Genomic DNA, 24,958 nt, shown 5'->3' on the forward strand with positions numbered 1-24,958 from the left:
GGAAGAGTGATTCCCCTTGATCCTGTTAAACAGATAAAATGTCCCCTCCGATGGAGGAAGAAGCAACCCCCCTGCTAAGAAATTTAAGGGGATCATGCTATTTGAACCTCCAGCTCGGTGAAGGAAGCGTAATCAGCTCCATTTTTACAGGAGAGACTAGTCCGAAGCTCAGAAAGGCCCAGGGCCTTCCCAAGGTCGTTCAGCCAGGAAGGGGCTGAGGGAGGTTTGAGCTGTGCTTAAGTCTCAAATCCAAAGAATGGGAATGGCTGCCTCGGAGGTGGCCGAGGCCTGGAGACAGGGAGGCTTCCTGGAAGAGACAGAATTTTCTGGTTCACGAAGCCGCGCGTTCCGCAGGTGGAGGGGTGTGTGTGTGTGTGTGTGTGTGTGTGTTCCCCGCGGCAGCGACTTCCTGTGCAGCCCCAAGTGAACGCCTCTTGGGGCTACACCTCCGGGGCGAAACGCAGTGACCATTCCCTTTATAGATGCGAAAACTAAGGCAGCCCAGCGAGGGCCGTGGGTGCCGGTACCGGGGTCTGGAGGTCGGTCGACGTCCGGAGGTCGGTCGGGGTCCTGGGAACCAGGCGGGAGTACCCAAGAGCAGGATCAGACGCAGCGTGGCGCCTCAGCCTCGAGGTGGCACCGCGTAGACACCACCGCCCGGGGCCAGCACAGAGAAGGTTTCGCGCCTGCGCAGTGAGAGCGCTCGGCCGCGGAGCTGGCGGGGCGGGGTCGGAGGCGCGCACGCAGGGACCTTGGGGCGGAGCGCCAGCAGGCTGTGCGCCTCTGATAGGCTACACCGGGGGTAAGAGGCATTCCTGGGCGGGGCCTCGAGGCCGGTTTGGAATTTTTGGCGCGAGCCGTGTCCGCGCGCGTTCACGGGCCGTTCCCCCTCCGGAGTCCTCCCGCCCTGGCTTGGGGAGCAGTGGGCCGAAGACCTCGGACCGCTCCGAGGGCTCCTGTGCCCTCCGCCGACCCGGAATCTGGGACCTTGCTGAGCTGCGCCCCGCTCTCCCGCCCCAGGTGAGCCCATACCTGGCCCTGAAGTTTCTCGGGCGGGATCGCCCTCTCCTCCCTTCTACCTCCCTCGCGAGCAACTCCTTGCCCCCTGACAGTCCTTCCCCGGATCTGCCTCACCCCCATCCCCCTCCCGCCTCCTTCCTCACCTCTCCGACAGCCCCACCCCTCCCTGGGCCAGCCCTGCAGCGCGCGGCTCCGCCCACTTCCCCTCTAGCGGCTCCTGCCGCTAGACGGTCCTTGCCCTCCTCCTTCCTCGGCCTCCCTATCCCCCTTCTTCTGGGAGCCCCCTTCCACAGCGACTGCTCCCCCTTTACTCGTCCCTCCCCAGGAAAAGCCCCACCGACCTTCCATCTATAGCCCCTCCCCCGTGACAGCTGGTCTGCTCAACTCTATTCGCCAGGCTTTCCCCACGCCCACGGAGGTGAATCAGCTGTGGCCCTGACCAGGAGGAACTCACAGTCTAGTGCGATAGACCGTGGTCAGCAGATGTGTCCTGCCCAGTGAGAGGGTGAGGCCCCTGAAAGCTGCAGAGCTCATGCCGGCCTGGCTTCTGCTCAGGGCCACCCTGGATTCACCGGGAGCCCCTGCTTCTCCTCCCTCCCCATTCCACCCCCAAAGCTGTTTGGCCATGCCAATGGTGCTAGAACGTAAGTGACATTGGGATGATCTGAGAATTGGTTTAAGATGCAGGTGCCCAATGTCCCTGAATGTGATATGGCTGGGCCTGGAGGCTCTACTTCTAACCAGCACCCTAGGGGTTCCTGGCACCCTAGGGGTTCCTGACACCCTGGTCCCTCACTTTGAGAAACTCTGGGATGGGATTCCTGAGATGCATAGAGGCAGAGGGAGGGTACCCACAGGCTGTAGGGTGAGTCTTCCATGCAGGCCCCTGTGGGGTCCCTCCCCTCATGCCTCACTTTCCTAGGCACTGGAGAGTACCCTTCAGATGACTGCTCCCTCCAGTTTCAGTCACTGACTCACCCCCTGCTGAGTATGGAATCTTTTGATACACTGTGGCTCCTCTCAAAATTGGACTTCTCTCCTTTTTTCCTCTTGTTATTCTTTCAATTATAACATTATAGCAACACAGTAGCCCTCTTTGCTCCAATACAAAAGTCACTTACACCCGTGGGACCACTGTATTTTGTGTGTTCTTTCAATTACTACTCAGAGCGTTATTTATTATATATTATTTATTATATAACAGTTACTGAGGGATCTGCATGCCAGGCACTAGACTAAGGCTTCCATGAAGTTAGCATTACCGGTCCACAAACCCCTGAGGCCAGGTGTGTTTCAGAATTCAAAATGTCTCCCATTTTAGAAAGCTAATAGGGTGTGTGTAACATTTATATGTAACACCATCCATTCATGGGTCTGGGACATCATTTCATAATCAAACACATTAATATTTCTGTCAAGAAATATATGATTATTTTACACTTAGAGGGAAGAATAGGCCAGGTCAGATTTTTCTGCTAAATGAGCTTTGCATGTAGATATCCAGTTGTCCCAGCACCGTTTGTTGAGAAGACTTTTATTTCTGCTGAGTTGTTTTGGCACCCTTGTCAAAATCAGTTGACTATAAATGTGAGGGTTTATTTCTGAACTCAATTCTATTCCATTGATCTTCAGGTCTATCCTTAAGTCTATCCAAAACACACTGTTTTGATTACTGTAGCTTTGTAGTAAGTTTTTAAACTTAATTTATTTATTTTTATTCATTTATTTTTGGCTGTGTTGGGTCTTCATTGCTGTGTGCGGGCTTTCTCTAGTTGTGACAGGGGGGCTACTCTTCATTGTGGTGCGCAGGCTTCTCACTGCAGTGGATTCTCTTGTTGCGGAGCATGGGCTCTAGGCGCACAGGCTTCAGCAGTTGTGGCATGCGGGCTCCAGAGCACAGGCTCAGTAGTTGCGGTGCACAGGCTTAATTACTCTGCGGCATGTGGGATCTTCCCAGACCAGGGATCAAACCCGTGTCCGCTGCATTGGTAGGCGGATTCTTAACCACTGCACCACCAGGGGAGTCCCGCTTTGTAGTAAGTTTTAAAATGGGGAAGTGTGAGTCCTCCAACTTTGTTTTGACTCTTTTGGGTCCTGTGAATTTCCATATGATTTTTAGGATCAGTTTGCCAATTTCTGTAAAGAAGCTACCTGGGATTCTGATAGTGATTGTGCTGAGTCTGTAGATCAATTTGGAGAGTATTATCATTTTATTTATATTAAGTCTTTGGATCTATGAACATATAATGCCTTTCCGTTTATTTAGGTCATCTTTAATTTCTTAAAGAAGTTGGGGGAAGAAAGAAAAGCAAGTGTATGTGTAAAAATTTTTTACATTGACCTTCTTTTTTACTATTTCTGGTTCTCTTCATTTGTTCCTGTGGGTCTGAGTTACCATCTGGTGTCATTTTCTAGTCCAATATAATTTTGTTCCCACGCACTTAAATCTTTGTGCTGTTATTTGCAAGTATATTACATTTCTATATATTATATGCCCAACAATACAGTTACATACATAGTTTTATACAGTTGCTTTTTAAATCAGTTAAAAGAAGAAAGGAGAAAAATATGCATTTACACTGTCTTTTATATTACATAATTACCTTTACTGGTGCTCTTTCTTTTTTTCATGTATGTTTGAATTACTGTTTGTTTGGGATCACATGCTTTCAGCTTGAAGAACTTCCTTTAGTTTTCCTTGTAAAGCAGGTCTGCTAGCAATGCATTCTTTCTGTTTTTGTTTATCTGGGAATATCTCTTTTTTGCCTTTATTTATTTATTTATTTTTGCGGTACGCGGGCCTCTCACTGCTGTGGCCTCTCCCGTTGCGGAGCACAGGCTCTGGACGCGCAGGCTCAGGGGCCATGGCTCATGGGCCCAGCCGCTCCGTGGCATGTGGGATCTTCCCAGACCGGGGCACGAACCTGCGTCCCCTGCATCAGCAGGCGGACTCTCAACCACTGCACCACCAGGGAAGCCCTCTTTTTTTGCCTTTATTTTCGAAAGATAGTTTCATTGGATATAGGATTCTTGGTTGACAAATTTTCCCCCTAGTGCTTGAATATGTCATCCCACTTCCTTCTGGCCTCCATTGTTTCTTTTGAGAAGTTAACAGTTAATCTTATGGGGGGGGGTTGTCAGTGATGAGTCATTTTCTCTTGCTCCTCTCAAGATTTTCCCCTTGTTTTTGTTTTTCAGCAGTTTTAATATGGTGTGTCTGTGAGTGGATCTCTGCATTTATCCTACTTGAAGTTCATTGAGCTTCTTGGCTATGTTAATATTTTTAAAATCACATTTGGAAAGTTTTAATCCATACTTTTGCAGTTCCTTCTCTTCTCTCCTCTGGTGTACCCATCATGCATATGTTGATTCACTTAATGCTGTCCTAACATTTCTCTGAGGTTTGGTTCCCTTTTCTTTGTCTGTTTTTCAGATTACATAATTTCTATCAAACTATCTTCAAGTTCACTGATTATTTCTTCTGCCAGTTCAAATCTATTGTTGAACCCCTCCAGTGAATTTTTTCATTTCAGTGACATTGTACTTTTCAACTATGCATTTGGTTCTTTTATAATTTCTATCTCATTATTGATATTCTCTATTTAATGAGATGTTGTCATTGTGTTTCCTTTACTTCTTCAAGTGTGGTTTCCTTTGGTTCTTTGTACATATTTATAGTGGCTACTGTGAAGTCTGTCTGTTAAATCTGACATCTGGTCTCTCTTACAGGGAGTTTTTGCTGTATGTTTTTTTTCCTGTGTATGGGTCACAGTCTCCTGTGTCTTTGCATATCTTGTAATTTTTCTTTGACATTTTAGATATGTTGTAGCAACTGTGAATATTGGTTCCTCACCCTACCCATGGGGGCTTGGGATTGTTTTTGCTTGTTTAGTGACTGGCTGGACCACTGTAGTGATGTCTCTTTCCTAAACAATGTGAAGCCTTTGACTTTGCTCCTCAGAGGGCCCAGCCTTGGGCATGTGCACAGTCACCCTGGGACACTAGTGGTTTTAGGGGGGCTCTGTTTGTCTTTTCCCTGATCATACGCAGCTGTCAGGCCCCACCAATTGCTGGATGATTGCTCTGTTGTTTTTGACAATGCCCTGGAGCATCAATTGCTCCATAGACTGATCCAGTCAAATTTGGGCCTTAAAGGGGTAGCTTTTTTTTGGGGGGGGGGCTGTGTTGGGTCTTCGTTGCTGCGTGTGGCTACACTTTGTTGCGGTGCTTGGGCTTCTCATTGCCGTGGCTTCTCTCGTTGTGGAGCACAGGCTCTAGGTGCATGGGCTTCAGTAGTTGTGCTGCATGTGGGATCTTTCCCGGACTAGGGCTCGAACCCATGTCCTCTGTATTGGCAGGCAGATTCTTAACCACTGTGCCACCAGGGAAGTCCCTAAAGGGGTAGCTTTGGAGTTCAGTGTTTAAGGTTTGTTCTGACCCCAGGAAGCCTCTTCTTAGCTGTCTCTTTCCCCAGTTCTCTCTGGTAAACTAGTTGTCCTGTGGTTCACTTGTAGTGCTAATGGAGGTACCAGCCTCCCCCTAATTGCTTAGTACCAAAACCTCCACTGATTTTGAGAGGGCCTTTAGGCTTGAACTTCTCACACTCTGCTTCTAATCAAGTCAGTTTTTTTGCAGTTTTTTGCAACAGAGCTCTCTGTTTCACGGCCTGCCTCTCCCTGGCCAGAATCTCCTGAGCTATAGCTCTGGAGCTGGGGACAGGGACAGTGGTGCCTGTCTCTCTGAGTAGGGGCTGGTGAAAGGAGGAAGCCCCCAGCCTCTCTGCTATACTCAGCTGAAGTTTAGCCTCTGCTACATGGAGCTGGAAGTGAAACCCCACTAACTGAGTTTTAGCACCTCAACTACGAAAAAGGAAGCAAGAAAGAAATTTGAAATTCAGACTTTCTTTTTTTTTTTTTTTTTTTTTGCGGTACGTGGGCCTCACTGTTGTGGCCTCTCCCATTGCAGAGCACAGGCTCCGGACGCGCAGGCTCAGGAGCCATGGCTCACGGGCCTAGCCGCTCCACGGCATGTGGGATCTTCCTGGACCGGGGCACAAACCCGTGTCCCCTGCATCGGCAGGCGGACTCTCAACCACTGCGCCACCAGGGAAGCCCTTTTTTTTTTTTTTTTTTTAATATATAAATTTATTTATTTATTTATTTTTGGCTGCGTTGGGTCTTCGTTGCTGCACGTGGGCTTTCTTTAGTTGCGTCGAGCAGGGGCTACTCTTTATTGCAGTGCACGGGCTTCTCATTGAGGTGGCTTCTCTTGTGGAGCATGGGCTCTAGGTGCGCGGGCTTCAGTAGTTGTGGCACATGGGCTTTGTTGCTCCGCAGCATGTGGGATCTTCCCGGACCAGGGATCGAACCCATGTCCCTTGCATTGGCAGGTGGATTTTTAACCACTGTGCCACCAGGGAAGCCCTAGACTTTCTTTTTTCCTTTGGAATTGGAGATAAGGGATAGCAGACCTGTGTTAATATTTCTACCTTACAGTCTTGGAAGAGGTTGGATTTTTTTTTTTTTTTTCTGGTTGTACCAGGTCTTAGTTGCGGCCAGCAGACTCCTTAGTTGTGGCATGCAAACTCTTAGTTGTGGCATGCATGTGGGATCTAGTTCCCTGACCAGGAATTGGACCCGGGCCTCCTGCATTGGGAGTGCGGAATCTTAACCACTGTGCCACCAGGGAAGTCCCTTGATTTTTTAAGTTTTAATTTTTATTTATTTAGTTTTTTGGCCATCTTTTATTTATTTATTTATCTATCTATTTATTTATCTATTTATCTATTTGTCTGTTTGTTTGTTTGTCTGCCATGCCACCCTGCTTGCGGCATGTTAGTTCCCCAACCAGGGATTGAATCCTGGGTCATGGCAGTGAAAGTGCTGAGTCCTAACCACAGGACCGCCAGGGAATTCCCCCAGGTGGGATATTTTAGGGCCAAACAAGGAAGGGATGTGCACACAGGTGTGGTCTGGCTCCAGAACATGCCTTGGTTTAACCTCTGCTGGACTGTGGGAACCTCCAGGACACGACCCCGTGGTTTTCAGTCTATGTGTCTCTAACCCCCAAGGTGCAGGTGACCACCTGCAGGCGTGCATACATTTATATACCTTTTCCCACCAGGTGCTTGTTGTGGCCACCGCCTCCATGTGTAAAGCAGAGTGTGTGTGTGTGGTGTAGACTCCGCTCTCTTCTGCAGCCTCTTTGGGGCCATAGGACCCGGTGCTGTTCTGAGTGACACACTGTTCTGAACTCTGCCCCAAGGGGGCTCCTGTGCTGGACATGCCTGTGCCCGAAGAGGGCAACCCGCCACCCCTGAGTGGCACCCCCGTCCCGGTCCCAGCCTACTTCCGCCATGCAGAACCTGGCTTCTCCCTCAAGAGGCCTCGGGGTGTCAGTCGGAGCCTCCCGCCCCGGCCCCCTGCCAAGGGCAGCATCCCCATCAGCCGCCTCTTCCCTCCTCGGACCCCAGGCTGGCATCAGCCCCAGCCTCGGCGGGTGTCGTTCCGAGGCCGAGCCTCCGAGCCCCTGCAGAGCCCCGGGTATGACCCGAGCCGGCCGGAGTCCTTCTTCCAGCAGAGTTTCCACAGGCTTGGCCGCCTGGGCCACGGCTCTTATGGAGAGGTCTTCAAGGTGAGTCAGTAACAGCTCCCCAGGCCTGTCTGGGGTAACCCCCTGCCGCCTCACCACCCCGGCTGGGATGGGACAGTGTCCTGGGAAGCCTGTTCCCCTCCTTTCCCCTGACGGCCCACCTCTTGGGCTGGCAGGCTCCCCTCAGTGCTGGACTTGGCCGCTTTCTCATAACCCTCCATGCAGGCCCCTCTGAGGCCCCCTCAGTACACACTCTCCCCTTGTCCAGAGCCTGGCACACCTTGCGATGGCTCCTACCGGCCACCTCCTCCTGCCTGGTGCCAGCCGTGTGGGGGTCTTGGCAAGCTCCACAAGGCCCCGGAGCCAGGCCACCCCCCGCCCCCAGTGCGGTGCCCACCCCACCTCCCTCCAGCTGCAGGCACTCAGGCGACACCTCCATGCCACCTTTTGTTTCTTAAATATATTTTCCAATCATGTATATTTCCTCTAAAATGGTAGTTTTCCTTACACAAGTACTACATGAAGACAATTTTGTTAAAAAGTACAGAGGCCCCTAGGTCAGGGGAAACCACGGTGATTCTCAGGTGGGCGTTCTTCCTTCCAGACTTTTCTCTGTACTTCTCTGGAGTTGATCAGATAGAAACAAACCCATCTCATATGCCGCATGGCAGACCACACTGCCCGTGCTGTTCTGTAGGCAGCTTTTTTACTTAACGTATCCTCCTGGGCCTGTACTTAGAGGTCTGCCCTGTCTCTTCTGTCGCTGGGTCTCCAGCAAACCAGCACCTGGGGTGAAGATTTGTCCAGCTTTGCTCTTGCACACGTGGGGGTCACTCTAAGGTAGCTGCCGTGCCATACCTTCCGCACACGTGAAATCTTAACAGAATCTTCTGGGTTGTCCTCCTGAGTGGTTGTGCCCCCTCGCTTCCAGGTGCGCTCCAAGGAAGACGGCCGGCTCTATGCCGTGAAGCGCTGCATGTCGCCTTTCCGGGGCCCCAAGGACCGGGCCCGCAAGCTGGCCGAGGTCGGCGGCCATGAGAAGGTGGGGCAGCACCCGTGCTGCGTGCGGCTGAAGCAAGCCTGGGAGGAGGGCGGCATCCTATACCTGCAGACAGAGCTGTGTGGGCCCAGCCTACAGCAGCACTGTGAGGCCTGGGGCGCCAGCCTGCCCGAGGCCCAGGTCTGGGGCTACCTGCGGGACACCCTGCTGGCCTTGGCCCACCTGCACAGCCAAGGCCTGGTCCACCTTGACGTCAAGCCCGCCAATATCTTCCTGGGGCCCCGGGACCGCTGCAAGCTAGGAGACTTTGGGCTGCTGATGGAGCTGGGTGCATCCGGAGCTAGCGAGGCCCAGGAGGGAGACCCTCGCTACATGGCCCCCGAGCTGCTTCAAGGCTCTTATGGGACAGCGGCAGATGTGTTCAGGTAGGGCTTGACGTGGGAGGCTCTTCCTGGTGGGCGGGGGAGTGGTCAGCAAAGGGTCACCATCCTAGCCCAAAGTCAGGAAGACTTGATGAGAGATGCTTCCCCAAGGGGTTGGGGGTCCCGCCCTCTAGTTGAGAGGGGTCTGGAGAGTTAAGCTGTCTAATCAGAGAACCCTCTGGAGCCACTTTACCTGATTCACTTGTCATTTCACCACACTTCCAAGGGAGGGACTATTATTACTCCATTTACAGGGGGATTGGGCACAGCAGGTTAAGGGACTTTCCCCAAGTCCACAGTGAGCAGGTGGTGAGGCTGGGCCTGGACCAGGCGCTGGGTTCCAAGGTCCATGCTGGTCACCACTGCTCTGCTTCTGACAGTAGCATCCAGTCACATCAACAGGATGATAACATCACTGTTAACAAGAGCGACCAGAGTGCCGGTCCTATGGGGGCGGGGTGGGGGGGTAGGTGGTGTGTGGGCTATGCTGGGCCCGGGGTCTGTGCTCCATGATATAGTCCCCATCACCAGCCCTGCTGAGACCTTCTCAGGGCCCCCAGCCCCTCCTTCCCTGCCTCCCTGGCTCATGGTGGAAGATAGCATCCCTTTCCTACCCCTCTTCTTGGGGGTAGCCTGAGGCTCTGGGTTCTGTGTCTCAAGGTCAACGCTGCCCCTCTTCTGTCCCTGTTCCTCCCAGTCTGGGTCTCACCATCCTGGAGGTGGCGTGCAACATGGAGCTGCCCCATGGTGGGGAGGGCTGGCAGCAGCTGCGCCAGGGCTACCTGCCCCCTGAGTTCACTGCTGGTGAGTGGGGGGAGAGGATTGGAGGGCAGGCTCTCATGGGGCGGTGGCTGGTGGCAAGGGACTGCCAAGCTCAAGGCCCCATCACCCCTGATGTGGCCCTGCCCCGGGGACAGGCCTGTCTTCTGAGCTGCGTTCCGTCCTCACCATGATGCTGGAACCTGACCCCAAGCTGCGGGCCACAGCCGAGGCCCTGCTGGCCCTGCCCATGCTCAGGCAGCCGCGGCCCTGGACTGTCCTGTGGTACATGGCTGCCGAGGCCCTCAGTCGAGGGTGGGCCCTGTGGCAGGTAAGCCAGGGAAGGTGATGGGCGGTCCTTCTCTGTTCCCTGGCCCAGGGTCTGCCTAGCCTTCCTCGGCCCCCTGTCCCCACAGGCCCTGCTTTCCCTGCTGTGCTGGCTCTGGCACGGGTTGGCACACCCTGCCAGCTGGCTGCAGCCCCTGGGTCCGCCGGCCACCCCGCCTGGCTCGCCGCCCTGCAGCCTCCTCCTGGACAGCAGCCTCGCCAGCAACTGGGATGACGACAGCATAGGGTGGGTGAGGACTCCGGGCAGGCAGCTGGGAGTTGGGGGAGATGGGCCGTCAGCATGGCCAAACCCCACGCCCGAGGCCCCAGGCCCATGGGAATTAGTAGTGAACCGGCATCCCTCCCACAAACCTGGCCCCCATCAAACCCCGGGAAGGAAACCAAGGCTGGTGGGGGTGCGGCCTGGCCTAGTTTGAGTGCAGTTGTTTCTTCTAATCTCAGTGTGTGGACCAGAGGCCGTATGGAGCAGGGCGAACTGGCAACCTCACAGTGAGGGTGCTGCCATGCTGGGGAGCAGCACAGGGGCCACAGCACCTGCTGGGAAAGGCGGGCAGTGCAGCCCACACCCCCCAGAGGCTGCCAGTACCCAAGGGCAAGGCGTTATCCTTCCTCTCAGGGCGCAAAACCCCAGAGCCTGGTGAGTGCCCACCCTGGGAGGAATTCCTTAGTCCCAGGTGCCTAGTGGCCAAGTGAGAGGCTGTAATTAAGAAACTACTGCAAAGGAAACCACAAGCTCAGGGCAGACAGTTCTCAGAAGGAATCACGCCATTAACCCCTTCCTTACAAGAATGTCACCCCATTGCCATGGGGCTGCTTTATAGCAGGCAAAGTGCCAGATGAGCTTCAGTTACCACAAGGTCATTTCAAAGTCAGCTCAGTCAGAGCCCATGTGTTCTGAAAAGGGACCGAGGTGGCATTTGAATGTGGCCAGGTAGACTTTAGAAGTTGTCAGAGTGCTCTTTCAATGTCCACCAATGCCCATTGTCCGAGAATGGCACCTGCCTGTGTCAGGCAGGAGCCCGGAGCCCGCATAGGGTCAGGATTGGTGTTGCTGCTCCCACCCAGCCGTGGCCTCCTCCCCTCCCCTCGACACCCTGCTTGTCTTGCCTACCCCCTGCAGGCCCTCGCTCTCTCCAGAGGCCATCCTGGCCAGGGCTGCCGGGAGCACCTCCACCCCCTGCAGTGGCTCCCCTGCCCCCTGGGGCAGGTATACTCTGAGGTGAGCAGGCCCAGGGTCCCAGGGGGTGGGAGGGGGCAGCTTTCAGATCCTGAGAGTCACTTCTCTCTTTTCTTCTCTCCCCCTAGGGATTCTCTGGACCTAAGTGACATTGACTCAGAGCCCCCACAGGGCACCTTCCCCGCCTTTGAGCCTCGGAACCTCCTCAGCCTGTTTGAGGACTCACTGGGCCCAACCTGAGCCCACGGGCCCAGGCTCGGCACTTTTAACCTCTTAGCCCCTTCCCTCCATCCTCCTGGAGGCTGGGGTCCCTCTGGAAACTCCAGTGGTCCCTTCTGCCTGGCCGTGTCTAATAAAAGGTATTTGAATCTTGGGAGTACCCAAGCTTGCTTGCGTGGCAACACGGCGCTTATTGACGTTGCCCAGGGTCTGAGGCCCCTGCGGCGGGCCAAGGCTGAGCTCTGCTGCAAGGCCCCAAGCCCCAGGCTGGCAGACTGGAGCTGGGAGTCACCCACTGCGTGGAGTAAAGATTTCCTGAGCAGGCACGTCCCTGCTGGGCAGGTCGAGCTTTCAGAGCACTCAAGGTGGAAGGTGCCCTCAGCTCAGTGGGGCCTGGGTCCAGGGCCATTCAGCTCTTTACATCTCTGTGCCAGTTGCCTGGAAAAAGCAGCAGCCACCACCCTCCTGCCCCTAGGTCCTGGGATAAGAGGCTAGTCCTGTTGTCCAGACCCCTCATTCCACAGTCTCTGGAGAACAGCAGGGAGAACGGGCTGCTGGGAGGGCCAGCATGCAGGGTGGACAGACAGAGGGCAGGAGGCTGGGCTAGGCAGCTGTGAGGTGCCTTATGTGAGGGTCAGGGTGGGTGATGGCTCTGGGCTGGCAGGATCCCAACTGTCCCTCTGGCCCAAACCTCACAGGTCACAGAGGGTAAAAACAGGCCCAGAGAAGGGAAGGTTTCCTTTCAGCCTGTAAGTCCCGTGGAAGAAGGCAGGAAGGGGAAGTGGAGCTCCAACGTGTGAGTAAAAGAGGCTAGTCCACAGGGAAGAATGGATGAACAGACGAGGGCTCCCCGCTAGGAAGTCCCATTTGCTGGAAGCATCCAGGGAACCAGCATGGTGCTGTTGGCCCTAGAGGACTGTGAGCAGGCCGGCATGGCGGGCGGGAGGTGGCTCAGTCCGGGGGGCAGATGTGCCGGGCGGCCCAGAGCAGGTCAGGCACGACGCCAGCGTGCAGCTGGAGGATGGAGCCCACGCTGAGCAGGTGCATGATCTGGTGTGAGTTACCCCAGTAGTCGAAGCGGCCCGGTCCCCAGCGCTCTGGCAGGCGGGCCACGTTCACCAGCCCCCCAAGCAGTGCCAGTGCATCCATGCGCAGGTAGCAGCGCAGGGAGCCTGGAGCCCCAGAGCCCAGCCCCACTCCCCGGGCCCCAAATACCAGGAGGCGGGCGCCAGCCTGCCAGCCAAAAGCGCGGAGCCGGGTACTGGTGGAGGGGGCGGTGAGGGCCCTCCAGCCTGCCACACCCGACAACACGGTGTAGGCCACCAGGGCAGCTGGGCGCAGCCAGGGCCTGCAGGCCAGGGTGCAGTGGATGATGGGCAGGGCCCCTGCACAGAGGAGAGAGGCAGGAGAGGGCACATCAGTCTGGGGGTCCACCTGCCCTTGTCCCTTTTTTTTTTCCTTCCAGTTTCCCTGATACCTGCCCTCTCTATCTCAGGCTCATGTGAGTGTACCCGACCCCCAGCTCCCATCCTTCAAGCCCTCCGCCCCCCACCCCATCCCTTGGCTCACCGAGGGTGTTGACGAGGCAGACCCCACACATATCCAGGGCAAGGAGCCGAGTGTACACAGGGCTGCCCCCTTTGTGGCACATGAAGAGGTGATAGAGCACAGAGCCTGCAGGGGGTGCCAGGCAGGCTACACAGTGTGTGCCCCACAGCCAGCCATCCTTGCCCAGCTGACCCCAGGGCAAGGTCATGGGCAGCAGCACCAGGAAGCCCAGCAGGGCCAGCCCTGGGGGAGGGAGACAGTTTTCCATCAGACAGCTTCAGCACTGAGGACAAGTCATGTCCTCAATGAGGCCACAGGCTAGAGGGATAGGAGCAAGACAGGTCCTGACAAGGCTGTTGGCCAACTCTTGGCCGGCCCTGGACAGAGGCAGGCTCTGGGCTTTCAGTAACTTTATTTAGCAGAGCTCACAATAGTTCTGGGAAGGGGAGACCATTATCCCCACTTTATGGGTGAGGAAACTGAGTAACCTGCCCCAGGGAACCCCAGCAAGTAAGCAATGAAGCAGTACAGAGCCCCGGGCAGTCTGACTCCCAAGCTGGTCTCACCCTTGCAGCCACCACACCACTTACCAGGAAAGCAGGGGGCCCCCACTCCCCAGTCTGGCCTAGGTATATCAGCAGAAGCCAGAGGGGGCATGATCTCAAGGTGAGTTCTGAATCCGACATGTAGGCAATGACAACAGATCCCAGGGCCACTTATCTTGCTCCTCCCAATCCCTATGTCCTCTCCTCTCCAGAAGGGACCAGACAGATGGAGGCTGTGGGCCTTTTTGTCCACCAGAGCAGGTGAGGCCAGGCAAGGCAGGGGGCTGAAAGAACCCTGTTCCATCTTCTACCCAGGCACCTTTTCAGGGAGTTCCAGTCCTCCCAGTCCAGGCCCTCAGAACCATTCCTACCACTTCCTGCAGGCACTTTGGCATTGCCCTCACATGGGTCAAAGGTCGGCACTGGCAGGCTGTGGCCGCTGACTGCCCACTCTTGGCAGGGTCTAGCCAGGCCACAGTCCCCCAGGGGGCAGGTACCAAGGCTGGGCCCAGCGCACTCAGGGCCCCTCTCTCCACCCGGGTAGGCCAAGGACGGGCAAGGCTGTGTCAGCACAGTTCCGCGGGGCCGTGGAGGAGGGGCCCGGGGCGGGGTCGGAGGCGGGGAGGAGCCGCCACCAGGCGGAGCCCGGCGGCTGGGCTGCTATGGGCGGGCGGGGGCGGCAAAGCGGCCGGGGCCTAGCTTCTCCTCCTGGGCCCCTCCTCGCCAAAGTCAACACCCATCTCCGGGACGGGTGCTGGCGGTAGAGGGTGCCAGGGCGCAGGGATTACGAAGCGGCCGGAAACCAAATTCCTTATTCCCAGGGCTCAGAGGGATTAAGCGGATTCGGTCTCCGACTCTGCTTCCCTCGCCTGCCCCGGGGGCCCCGCCGGGGGAGCAGAAGCGGGCAGCGACGATCGGCACAATGGCAGCTTTGTCACCGCGGCTCCTGGCCGTGCCAGGGCCGGGGCAGCCCAGGACCTGGGCGCTGGGGCTCTCCTCGGCCTTCGGGCCCCCGGCCCGGCGCGGGCAGGGCTGCCGCAGATGGGGGATGCGGGGCGCGGCTCACCGTGCGTGTAGATGTTGCCCAGCTCGTTGTGCATGTAGAAGAGGCTACGCAGGCAGCCCGAGCCGCTGCTGGCCGGCCGGTAGCCAGTGAGCACGAACTTGTTGAACTGCAGGTGCGGCGGCGAGCTGGCCCAGTCCAGCAGGCGCGGCCCGGCCAGGAACGCCATGGCCCGGCCGGGCGAAGTCGGTCCGCGCTCCTCTTGCCCCCGGGTCTCCTCAGCGGGCCAACAGCGCCCGGAGCCTCATCCCTGCGCCCGCCCACCTCCCAGTGCTCGGTCCGCGCACGCGCTGGCCCGGGGGTCCCGGCCCGTGCCCCTCCCGCGCTGCGCACGCGCGGGCCCCGCGACCCCACGCCTGGGCGGAGGCCGGGGACGCACAGGAATCCGGAGCGCAGTGCGGCTGGCAGGCGCTGTGCAGGGACAGCTCGCGGCGGTTGCTGTGGCGGCGGCAGCGGCCAGTAGTCTCTGGGCTGCCTGGAGGACGGGCGAGGCCGGACGCGGGAGGGGACGCCAGGCTCCGCCCCAGCTGCTCGCCCCGGCCATCCCGCCAGGGTTTCGCGCTCTGGGCTCCTGACGTCGCGGCTGCAAGGGCCAATGGGCGCGGCCGGCTGGGAGGTTCCTCCCGGCAGCCGCCCAGACCTTCAGCGTCTTAGCATAATATATGCGGTCCCGGTCTCATTTGCATGGGGTGCCTGTTGGATTGGGACCCGACGTTCTGGGTCCCGGTGGCTCGCATCCAACCCTTGCTTTTCGCCCGGGCTTTTCGCGCGACCCCCAGGTCGACTCACCCTTGGGCATTCACCCTCCCGGGCACAGCCCCTCCACCCTGCAGCACCCCACAGCCTGAGCTCTGTCCAGGGTGCTGCCGACCCGGGATTTTCGGACGGGTCAGGTCTAGAGCCGGCGCGCCCCTACTACACGGGTGATATCTCCACTCGCCCGACTTCCCCGGAGCGCAGCAAGGCGTGCCGAGACTCCCGGGCTTCTAGGGGTGTGCCTGACGTGCCCGGAGCCCTCCAGTGAGGCCCTGCCCTTCGGGCCAGGCTTCTTCGAGTTTGGGCTGGGCCAAAGTCGCTCACTGTTCAAGCCAAAGGCGCATCTTCGGCCCCGCCCAGGACGGGCAGGAAACGGAGAGGGAGAGAGGGCAGGAGGCTAGGGAAGAAAGTTCAGTCCCCAACAGGGTTCATCCTAAATCAGGTCCACGAAGGCATCCCTTCTTCTGCTTAACCCTGCTGACAACCGGCCTCCACCTCCTCCCCTTCTCCAGGACCCCGCCCACTCATCCTTCCGCTTCCGCGGTTCCTCTGCATTCCAGGCTGCTACACGAAACTCTTTGCGATGAACACCTTTAACTTGCATGTACACAACCAGTCTTGTCACTGTACTCTCATAGCTCTTCCCACACGTAAGAAATTCCGGAGCCCTGTACCAAAATAGGTCCTTTATTCAAAGTCTATGATTGGTCTTTTGACCACTTTTGTTGACCTCTCACATTTCACTTTGGGCAGCAGTCCAGAACCACCCCAGAAGGGGCTCAAAGATCTAGGTATCGAGGTTTATGAGGGAAGTCGAATTCCTCTTGCCCTTTGACCTTGACCATCTGGACCCCGAGGGTCAGGTGAAGTTCCCAATAATAGCACCAGATGCTTCCTGTCCGACGTCTGGCCTCCTTGAGATGACTAGAGGCCGAGCTGCCAAACTTAAAAGGGGCAGAAGGCCAACGTAGACAGTGTGTGGCAAAGAGTCTCAGGAGTCTATCCCGCTGCAGGAGGGTCCAGTGGACCCTGGGGGTCCAGAGTCAGAGAGCAGAGATGAGTGAGCGCAGGGAACTCTGGCTGGAGGCGCTCAATGGCCGGTAACTCGCGGTTAGACTCTCAACCTGGGGGTCCCCGGGAGGACAGGGCAGGGCGACCCCTCGAGGCCGGCGGTACCAAACGGCCCAGCTTCTTGCGGGGTCCCGGGAAGGCCCCAACGCTGGGGGCCCTTTACCCGGAGCCAGCAGGCAGCTCCTAGAGAGGGAGCAGACGTCAGCCGAACCCCCAACCAACCTCACCTCCAGCACCTTGCTTGGCTTGTGATCCCACGCGTCCCTCGAACCCAGGAGTTCCTTCCAGCCCTGTTCCCGTCGTGGGCCCTAGCTTCCCACCAGGGCCCCCCTCGCCCCGGGGCACCGGGGCGGGGCGTCAGGCTCCCGGCAAGTTCCGCCCTCAGGTCCTGCCCCAGAGCGCGCACCGTCCGCGCAGCAGGCGCAGCAGCGACAGCAGCAACAGCAGCAGCACCGAGACGGCCATCACCGTCAAGAAGACCTGGGCTGCGGGCACACGAGTGCGGTGAGGACAGGGCTTGGAAGGGGCTGTTCCCCGAACTCTCTCCCGCCTCCCACGCCCGTCTCACCCCCAATCGCAGCCTCTGGAGCCCCAGGACGGGGGCTGCAGCTCACGTTGGTCCCGTCGGGGGGCCCTGCAGGGGTCTGGGCCGAGCCCTTGGGGGGCGCGGGGTCGTCGGCGTCCTGCAGCCCTGCGGAGAGGGGTGTGAGGCAGGCTGGCGGGGAAGCGGGCTGAGGGGGGACGCGGCGGGGCCTCACCACGGTAGGTGAGCGCGAAGCCCTGCGCATGGCCGCGAGCGTCGCTGCGGAAGGTGAGCAGCAGTGCGGCGGAGCGCAGGCGCAACGGCCCCGGCGGCGGTGGGCGGGCGCCGTCGAAGGCGCGGAGCAGGCTGCCCGAGGCGGCGTCGCGCAGCTCCAGCTGGTCGCGCGGGTCCGCCAGCTCGAAGAGGCGGAAGGTGAGCTCCAGGGCGGCGCCCGGAGGGCCCAGCGCCCAGCTACAGTTCCGGTCCGGCCCGTACTCGTCCGGGAAGTCCGGGGAGTAGATGACACCTTGAGGTGCGGTCCAGTTCCCCTGGCAGGAGCCCACGGACACTGTGGGCGGGGCCGGCGGTCAGAACCCGGAGACCGGCGGGCTCCTTCTACATAGAGCCCCTCCCCTTCCCAGCTAGGCCCCGCCCCAGACAGACCAGCCTCATCTTCGGACCCCGCCTCCACCCCAGGTTCAGTCCAACTCCCTCCTCCGACCCCGTCCAACCCCATCCATAGGCCCCGCTGTCAAACTATTAATCCCCTCCTCAAGTCTCGCCCTCAAACAATTCCTTTCTCAGGTCCCGTCCTCAGACCCAGACCCCTGGCCCCAGGTTCAGCCCAGTCCCCTTTTCGGGCCCAGTCCTCAACCCAATCCCTTTATTAGGCCCCGCCCCCAACCTACTGCCTTCCCTTCCCAGATCCCGCCCCCTGGCACGGCATCGCTGAGTCTCACTCAGATTCTTCCCCTCACCCGGGACCCTCATCCCTGCCCACTCCTCGCCTTCGTAGATGCCCAGGCGCCCATCGCCGCCGCACAGCTGGCCGGGGTGGCCAAAGCAGATCTGGTCACAGTCTGTGGCCGGAGTCGGGCGTCCCCGGGCCAGGTCGCTTTCAGAGCCACAGAAACAGGCGTAGCCAGCCTCCACGCCCGCCAACTGGGAGCACAGACTGGGTGACCCCCGAGACAGGGGCTGGGGTGGGGGTGGGGTGGTGGGAGCCAGGGGTCGGGGTCGGAAGTGGGAATCGGGCTGGGGGTTCAGAAATCAGTGTCAAGGTTTGGCATCAGAGTTGGAAGTTGATTTGTGTCCTGAGGTCAAGGTCAGGGGTCACCACTGGTCTGGGCAGGTGGGCAATACCTGGTAGCCCTTCATGCGGCAGAAGCGAAGGCACACCTGGACCGTGAGCTTTGTTGAGGTGCCGCTGGGGCCGCTGAGGGCCGGGGGTGCCCCGGAGTCCACGAAGCAGCCCAGGTACCCAGGCACTGAGGGGGCAGCAGAGTCAGGCTCAGTGAGGCTCCTCCAAAAGCGAACTCTGCCCAGGCAGCCCGGCTTCCACCCTTGTCCAGCCCGGCCCACTCACTATGACACGTGGGAATATCGCAGTAGCGCCAGTAGATGCCCTCCTCCGTCTCGGCCACGTAGCACCATGGCTGCACATCACCATCTGGGTTACTGCGGGTACAGAAGAAATAGTTGGGATCCTACCGTCCCAAGAACGGCAAATTCCAGTCCTGACCCACGGCTTATTCTCAAAATGGCCACCGTGTGTGTTAGAGCAAATTCTGGTTTGCCCACCAGAATGGATGTCGACTTCCGAGTAGACGGTGGGAAGTCATTAAAGGGCCCTGGGGGCTGATTTTAGGTCTTCAGCTGTTGCTAGGCTATGAGGACTTTGAGGCCATTTGTAGTATTGGCCCTCCACCCAGCCATGGGCCTCAGCCAAGTCCCTTGTCTTGGAATCCTGCTTTAAAGCAGAAGTGATGAGCCCTAAGCTTTGCGGTTCAGCAGGGAAGTGTCCTCCCGCTCAGCTCGGTTCCTGCCGCTTCAGACCGAAACTGTGGCTCTGAACCCCCAATCCCTCCGTCACCACCAGTAGATGTGTCTCAAAAGAAGATGTGAGCCAAGGGCCCGGCCCCTCACTACGGGGCTTGCCCTCTGACTACGCCGCGCCCTTATGGGCGCCTTGAGTGCCCAGGCCTGACCTGAGGCTCTGCAGAAGTTATGCGCCTAAGGCCCGACCCAGGTCAGAAAAGGTTCTACCCCACGCTTAAGCCACGCCCCCAGGCCCGCGAGATGGCCCCTGTGCCCGCCCAGCGGAGACCTCCGCTCCGCCCATGCCGAGGCCCAGCTCCAGGCCAACGCCTGTAATAGTGCACCCAGCCCCGCCCCAGCGAAGGCCCCGCCCCTCACCGGCAGAAGTTGTGCGCGCCCAGCCCCCAGCGGCCGTGGGGGTCGCTGGCGCTGCTGTAGCTGTGCTGCTGCGTCTGGTCCCAGTAGAGGCACGGGCGGCCAGCCCCGCGCGGGCCCGTGCGGTTCTGGTGGCCGCGGTAGTCTGCGCCATTCACCTGGAAGCACTCGGACAGGCCTGCACGGCGATGGCGGGGCCTGGGAGGTCCTGACCCTTGCCGGGCATCCTCACCCCACACTCCGACGCCAACTCCCGCCCGGCTCCCCATCCAGCGCCCCCGGCGCCCACGGGGCCCTCGGGCTGCCCAGCTGCTGCCACCACCTGCTCTGCCCCCTCGCCAGTGGGACTCGGGTTCTAGGCGCGGAGGCCGAGGAGGGAATGGTGACCTCGGCCCAGTCGCCGGGCCGCGACTCACCTGGGCTATGCAGGCTCCCAGCTGAGGCCCCGCGTGGCAGCAGCAGCCGGAGCACGAGAAGGAGGAGGAGGCTCTGCGGGGCCCGTGTCCCCATCTCCCCCAACCAAGAAGAGGTCGCCCTAGCCCGCACAAGGCCCTTGTCGCCCCTGGGGTCGCTCCGGGGTCTCCCAGGAGGCCTGGGGGGCGTTGTCCTCTGACAGTCTGTCCTCGTCCCCGCTCTGCGAGGCGCTCTCTGTCTGGGGCGGGGGGGGGGGCGGTAATATCTCCCAGGGGTATTTGCCTCCCAGGGTTTCTGGCCCTGAAGGCGTCTCTCTTACCCGGCCCCTACTGGGAGTCTCCCCGGAGGAACGATCTCTGGCCAGGGATGTTCTCCGTCTCTGCCTCTCCGGGCTCGGGGTCCTGCCTCGGCTTCCACACCCGCCCCCTCCCTCTGCCTCTTGCTCTCTGAGTCTCCCTCGCCCAGGTCTCCGACGCGCTGGCTCCTGCCCCCCTGGCGTCCCTCCCCCCGGGTCCCTCCCTCCCTCCCCCCCACCACCGAGGCAGGGAAGCCCCGCCCGAGACTGGAGCGGAGGCAGCAGGTCCAGACGCCTCCCACGCCCGCCCCCCATCTCCGGGACCCTCTGTGTCCCGGAGCGCGCCTCCCCTCCCTTCCTCCTCTTAGGGTCGGTGAAGGTTCCTGCGGGAGCGTGTGGAGGAAGCCCGGCCAGGCTGGTGGACAGAACGACCCTAATGGGGGAGACACAGGACCCTCTCCCGAGGCCACACGTCCCCGGGGCACCCGGAGTCCCCAGCTCACTGAATGAAGTGCAGGCACGCTCTCCCACTCAGTCACCCATTCATTGTGAGACGCTCACACGCACACCCTCTTTCGGATCTTCATGCCTCTCCCTTCCCAGGTCCCGACGCCTCTGGCCTGAGGAAGCGCCACTCCCTGCCCCCGCACCCGCCCCACGGGCTGGAATGGTGGCCGCTCAGTCTGGGACAGGCAGGGGCAGCTGGTGTCTGGGGAGGAAGGCAGCTGCGCCCCTGGTCCCAGCCTGTCCCCTCCTCTCCTCCTCCTCTCCCTAGGACCCCCAGCCCAGGCTCGCCGGAGCCCTCGCAGCGCGGTGGAATTCCCCCAGCGGTGCCCCCCCACCTGGCGGGGAAGGGGGAGGGGGAGCAGGCCCAGGCAGGCGTGGGGGGAAATTCCCCGCCCCCTCCCCCTGGGCCCGACTCCTCCGAGTCCTCTGATCTACCAGCAGCGCCCGCCGGCTGCCCCCAGGGCTTGGGGAGAGGCCAGCGCAGGTGCGTGGGAGGGCGGGGGCAGGGACCGGGAAGGAGATGGGTGGTGGCCTGGCGCCCAGAGCGGCCCGCCCGGCCCCGATGTCTTGCCCCCCAGTCCAGCCTGCCCACCTCTCACCAGTCCCCCACCAGGCTGTCCAGCCTGCAAGGACCTGTCTCCGCTCTGTCAGTACCCGCCGCACTCCTCCCCCGCCCCAGATCGGGGGCGCAGAGAAGATTCTAGGAAAACCAAAGTGCTGGTGGTGGTGACTGGACCCGCGAAGACCTCGCTTCGAATGAGCCTGTGCCTCATGCACAGGCTGGGGGGAGGTGTGTGTGTGGGGGGGTCATTATCCCAACGCAGTTGGCTGGCTGAGACTGGAGGCCAGTGCCCAGGTTGCCTCCTGGGGGGACCCTCTCAGCTGCCACGCTGGCCCGGGATCACCTCCCAGTTTCCTGGCCCTGCTGAGCAATGGACAGAGAGTCTCACCAGCGCAGGCTAGCCCAGCGCAGGGAACCCATCTAAGGAGGGAGTAGTAAAACCCATGGACCTGGCCCCCTTCTCCCTTCTGCTTGTGAGCTTGGGGACTGCTCTGGCTCCGTGGCGTTGTCCTAGGCTCTGGCCCAGGGAGAGCATCCTGGGGCAGCAGGCCTGGGTGATGGGGGTGCATGGGGAGCCTCGCTCCCAGGAGTCACCTGAGAAAAGGGCGGGGTGAAAGACAAAGATGACCAGGACCCCTCGTGCAGAAGGAAAGTCAGTGGTGGAGTGGAGGAAGAACTGACCCCTTTTCTGGCAGGAGTGTTGACTAAAAAGGGCTGTCCATCTGGTCCACTGTACTTTGGGCCCCCACTGCCAGGCTGATCTGCAAAAGGGGTATTGGATGAAAAGAAGGGGGTGCTCACTTCCAGGACTCAGGCACCAAGATGAGAGGCAGTATCCCCACTGCAAGCTCCAGTCCCAGGTGGCTCACAGAACCTTGAACTAAGGAAGGCCTGGGCTCTCGCCCCCACCACTTCCGGGGAGTTCAGAAAGGCTGCCTGCCGAGGGGCCAACGGTTCCAGTCAGGACCTCCCCCTGGTCTCCCCGCAGCAATGGTACCACTGTCGTGGGAGGGCTGGGTCCCTATTGCCTGGCCCCTACCTGCCCCCTGCCTGTTTACTGACCCTGGCTCCTCCAGCTCCTGCACAAACAGCTGAACTTCATTTCCCTGCTTCCCTTGCGTTAGGTATAGCCACAGGAGTGAGTTCTGGCTATGAGGCATGGGCAGGAGTGATGCCTCTCACTCCTCAATTCTCAAAGCAAGGGCCCGGATCAACAGCGTTGACATCACCAGGGAGCTTGTTAGAAATGTGATTCTCATTCCCCACTCCATGCCTCCTTCATCAGAGCCTGCACTAACAAGATCCCCAGGTGTTAAAGTTTGAAAAGCACTGATGTAGACCCCTGCCAGGTCTGGTCTACAATAGCCTCAGTTTCTATCTCCTTCATTCACCAACTAAATGGAGGGGATACCTAGGGCCTAGGGGAGGGTGGAAGGAGCCAGATTCCCTAGCAACCTTGTAGAAGGAGCCCACCAACTAGAAGTATCAGCGTGGGGCTTCCCTGGTGGCGCAGTGGTTGGGAGTCCACCTGCCGATACAGGGGACACGGGTTCGTGCCCCGGTTCGGGAAGATCCCACATGCCGCGGAGCGGCTGGGCCCGTGAGCCATGGCCGTTGAGCCTGCGCGTCCACAGCCTGTGCTCCGCAACGGGAGAAGCCACAACAGTGAGAGGCCCGTGTACCGCAAAAAAAAAAAAAAAAAAAAAAAAAAAGTATCAGTGTGGGATTCTGCATGAATGGAGAAATAAATATCTATGTGTTAAGCCACTGAGATCAGGGACTTGCTTGTTACAGCAGCTGGCACAACTTACCTGGACTAATACATTCCCCCCACCCTCATACAGTTCTTGTCTCCAAGGCTGGTTCCTCTGAGAGCTGGGAGGGAGAATGTTCCATGCCTCTCATTTAGCTTCTGGTGCCTTGTTGGCCGTCACTGGCATTTCCTGGCTCGTAGAAGCCACTAATCACCCCAGTCTCTGCCTTCACCTTCGCATGGCATTCTCCCTGTGTGAATGTCTGTGTCTGAATTTCCCCTTTTTATAAGGACACCAGTCATGTTGGATTAGGGGCCCAACCTACTGCAGTAGGATTCCATCTAAACTAATCACATCTGCAACAACCTATTTCCAAATAAGGTCACATTCTGAGGTACTAGGGGTTAGGATTTCAACATGTGAATTCTGGGGGGACACAATTCAACGCATAACATCTTACTTATTTCTTGTCACTTTTCCATCCTTGCTGCTACTTCCGTAGTCCGAGCCACCACCATCTCCTACTTGGACTAATAGCTCTCTCAACTGAGGTCCAACTCCCCAGGGTTACCCTGAACAGCCCTTCCAGCAGCCAGAGTCTTTTTTTAATGGGAGAAGGCTGAGGGGCTGTACTAGTGCCCTCGGAGCCCTCAGGGGGACAGAAGGGTGGGCAGCCAGGAGAGGCTGGGCTCTGCAGAGCTGTGATGAGGATGCAGCCTGAGGCTGGCAGCCGCCCTGCCCTTTGTCTCCAGAGACTCCTTGGGTACCTCTGGCTTCTGGTCCTTGAACCAGGTAATCATACCTGATATGGACAGCTGTGAGAGAACACCTGGGGCAGGTGTTGTATGATGGGGTTGCATTTTAGAAAAGCCCCTGGCTATCATGGGAACAGATTGCAGAGGGGACACTGGATGCTGCAGTGGTCACAAAGGTGAAGGGTTGGGGCTCTAGGTGACTCAGGGGCCTAGGGATGGGGATGTTTATTAGTACAAGGATTGACTAACAGTCTTCTTTACCATATGTGTGCCTTACTAGTGCTATGACTGAATGTTTGTGTCCCCCCCAAATTCACACGTTGAAACCCTAATCCCAATGTGATAACATGAAGAGGTGGGACCTTTGGGAGGTGTTCCAGTCAGGGTGGAACCCTCATGATGTGTTAGTGCCTTATACAAAGAGGCCAGAAAGTTAGCTAGGCCTACCCCGCTTCCGTTCCCCACATGAGGACATAGTAAGAAGGTGGCCAACTGTAAACCAGGAAGAGAGCTCTCGCCAAAACTCAACCATGCCCGCACCCTGACCTCACAATTCCAGCCTCCAGAACTGTGAGAAATAAATGTCTGTTGTTTAAGATCCCCGCTCCCTGCACCCCTCCCCTCTGGGGCCTATGGTATATTATGGCAACCTGAGTGGACAAAGACACTTGGATTCCTCAAATTCTCCCAGCACCAGAGGAAGGAACCCCATCAGCCTTAACACATAGGGAAAGAAACCACAGAGGCAGTGACTTCTAATGGGTCTGAGGTTTCTTTTCGTGGTGATGAAATGTTCTGGAATTAGATAGAGGTGACGGAGGCCCTACTCTGTGAATGTACTAACAGTCATTGAATCGTACACTTGAGTCGGTGAACTCTATGGTGTGTGGATTGTATCTCAATAAAGCTGTTACGAAAGAAAGAAAGAAAGAAAGAAAGAAAGAAAGAAAGAAAGAAAAAGAAAACTAGGCAGGGTGGCCCTGGTGGCACTGATAGCTGACGGGACCTAGGGACAGGCAGGGCGGTGTTGAGGATGGCTCTGAGTTTCTACTGATGTGGTGGAGCCATCAGAGGAGGGGGATGATGAGGACACACCCCTTCTCCACCTTTGCTGCTGGTGACCATGGGATATCCAGGGTCAAGGTCCTGAGGAGCAGCTGGACACACAGGTTTGGTTGCAGAAGGGAGGGCAGAGCTGGGGCTGCAGATTGACAAAC

General features: G+C 58.3%; 3 protein-coding genes across 12 annotated transcripts; 1 reads left to right on the plus strand and 2 right to left on the minus strand.

Annotated features, from left to right (window-relative positions):
• Positions 1-846: 846 nt before the first annotated feature.
• On the plus strand, positions 847-11,689 carry PKMYT1 (protein kinase, membrane associated tyrosine/threonine 1). Of its 3 annotated transcripts, XM_082645245.1 has the most exons (9): positions 847-1,020; positions 1,418-1,664; positions 7,144-7,653; positions 8,543-9,036; positions 9,731-9,837; positions 9,951-10,123; positions 10,209-10,366; positions 11,261-11,359; positions 11,446-11,689. In XM_082645245.1, exons 3-9 carry the CDS (start codon positions 7,303-7,305, stop codon positions 11,555-11,557), a joined length of 1,494 nt encoding a protein of 497 aa, XP_082501371.1. In that variant the 5' UTR covers positions 847-1,020; positions 1,418-1,664; positions 7,144-7,302; the 3' UTR covers positions 11,558-11,689. The 3 variants fall into 3 exon arrangements, with proteins under 3 accessions (XP_082501371.1, XP_082501372.1, XP_082501373.1); XM_082645246.1 differs by lacking the exon at positions 7,144-7,653 and having other exon boundaries at positions 1,418-1,525; XM_082645247.1 differs by lacking the exons at positions 1,418-1,664; positions 7,144-7,653.
• A 109-nt stretch (positions 11,690-11,798) lies between these two features.
• PAQR4 (progestin and adipoQ receptor family member 4) lies at positions 11,799-15,172 on the minus strand. Of its 5 annotated transcripts, none has more exons than XM_082645248.1 (3): positions 14,696-15,172; positions 13,106-13,327; positions 11,799-12,921 (listed from the first exon to the last, which is right to left on the minus strand). In XM_082645248.1, exons 1-3 carry the CDS (start codon positions 14,859-14,861, stop codon positions 12,488-12,490), a joined length of 822 nt encoding a protein of 273 aa, XP_082501374.1. In that variant the 5' UTR covers positions 14,862-15,172; the 3' UTR covers positions 11,799-12,487. The 5 variants fall into 5 exon arrangements, with proteins under 5 accessions (XP_082501374.1, XP_082501377.1, XP_082501376.1 ...); XM_082645251.1 differs by having other exon boundaries at positions 13,106-13,402; positions 14,696-14,728; XM_082645250.1 differs by lacking the exon at positions 14,696-15,172 and adding an exon at positions 13,949-14,444 and having other exon boundaries at positions 13,106-13,402.
• Positions 15,173-16,491: 1,319 nt separating this feature from the next.
• On the minus strand, positions 16,492-19,964 carry KREMEN2 (kringle containing transmembrane protein 2; the record flags this gene model as incomplete). Of its 4 annotated transcripts, none has more annotated exons than XM_082644577.1 (9): positions 16,492-16,702; positions 16,926-17,004; positions 17,088-17,210; positions 17,278-17,610; positions 18,050-18,086; positions 18,405-18,529; positions 18,628-18,719; positions 19,458-19,632; positions 19,871-19,964. In XM_082644577.1, the coding sequence occupies 9 exons, from the start codon at positions 19,962-19,964 to the stop codon at positions 16,492-16,494; spliced, it is 1,269 nt and encodes a 422-aa protein (XP_082500703.1). The 4 variants fall into 4 exon arrangements, with proteins under 4 accessions (XP_082500703.1, XP_082500701.1, XP_082500704.1 ...); XM_082644575.1 differs by having other exon boundaries at positions 18,050-18,203; XM_082644578.1 differs by lacking the exon at positions 16,926-17,004 and having other exon boundaries at positions 16,560-16,702.
• Positions 19,965-24,958: the final 4,994 nt, after the last annotated feature.

Source organism: Mesoplodon mirus, assembly GCF_964341445.2.
Source record: "Mesoplodon mirus genome assembly, chromosome: 15".
Taxonomy (NCBI): Eukaryota; Metazoa; Chordata; class Mammalia; order Artiodactyla; family Ziphiidae; genus Mesoplodon; species Mesoplodon mirus.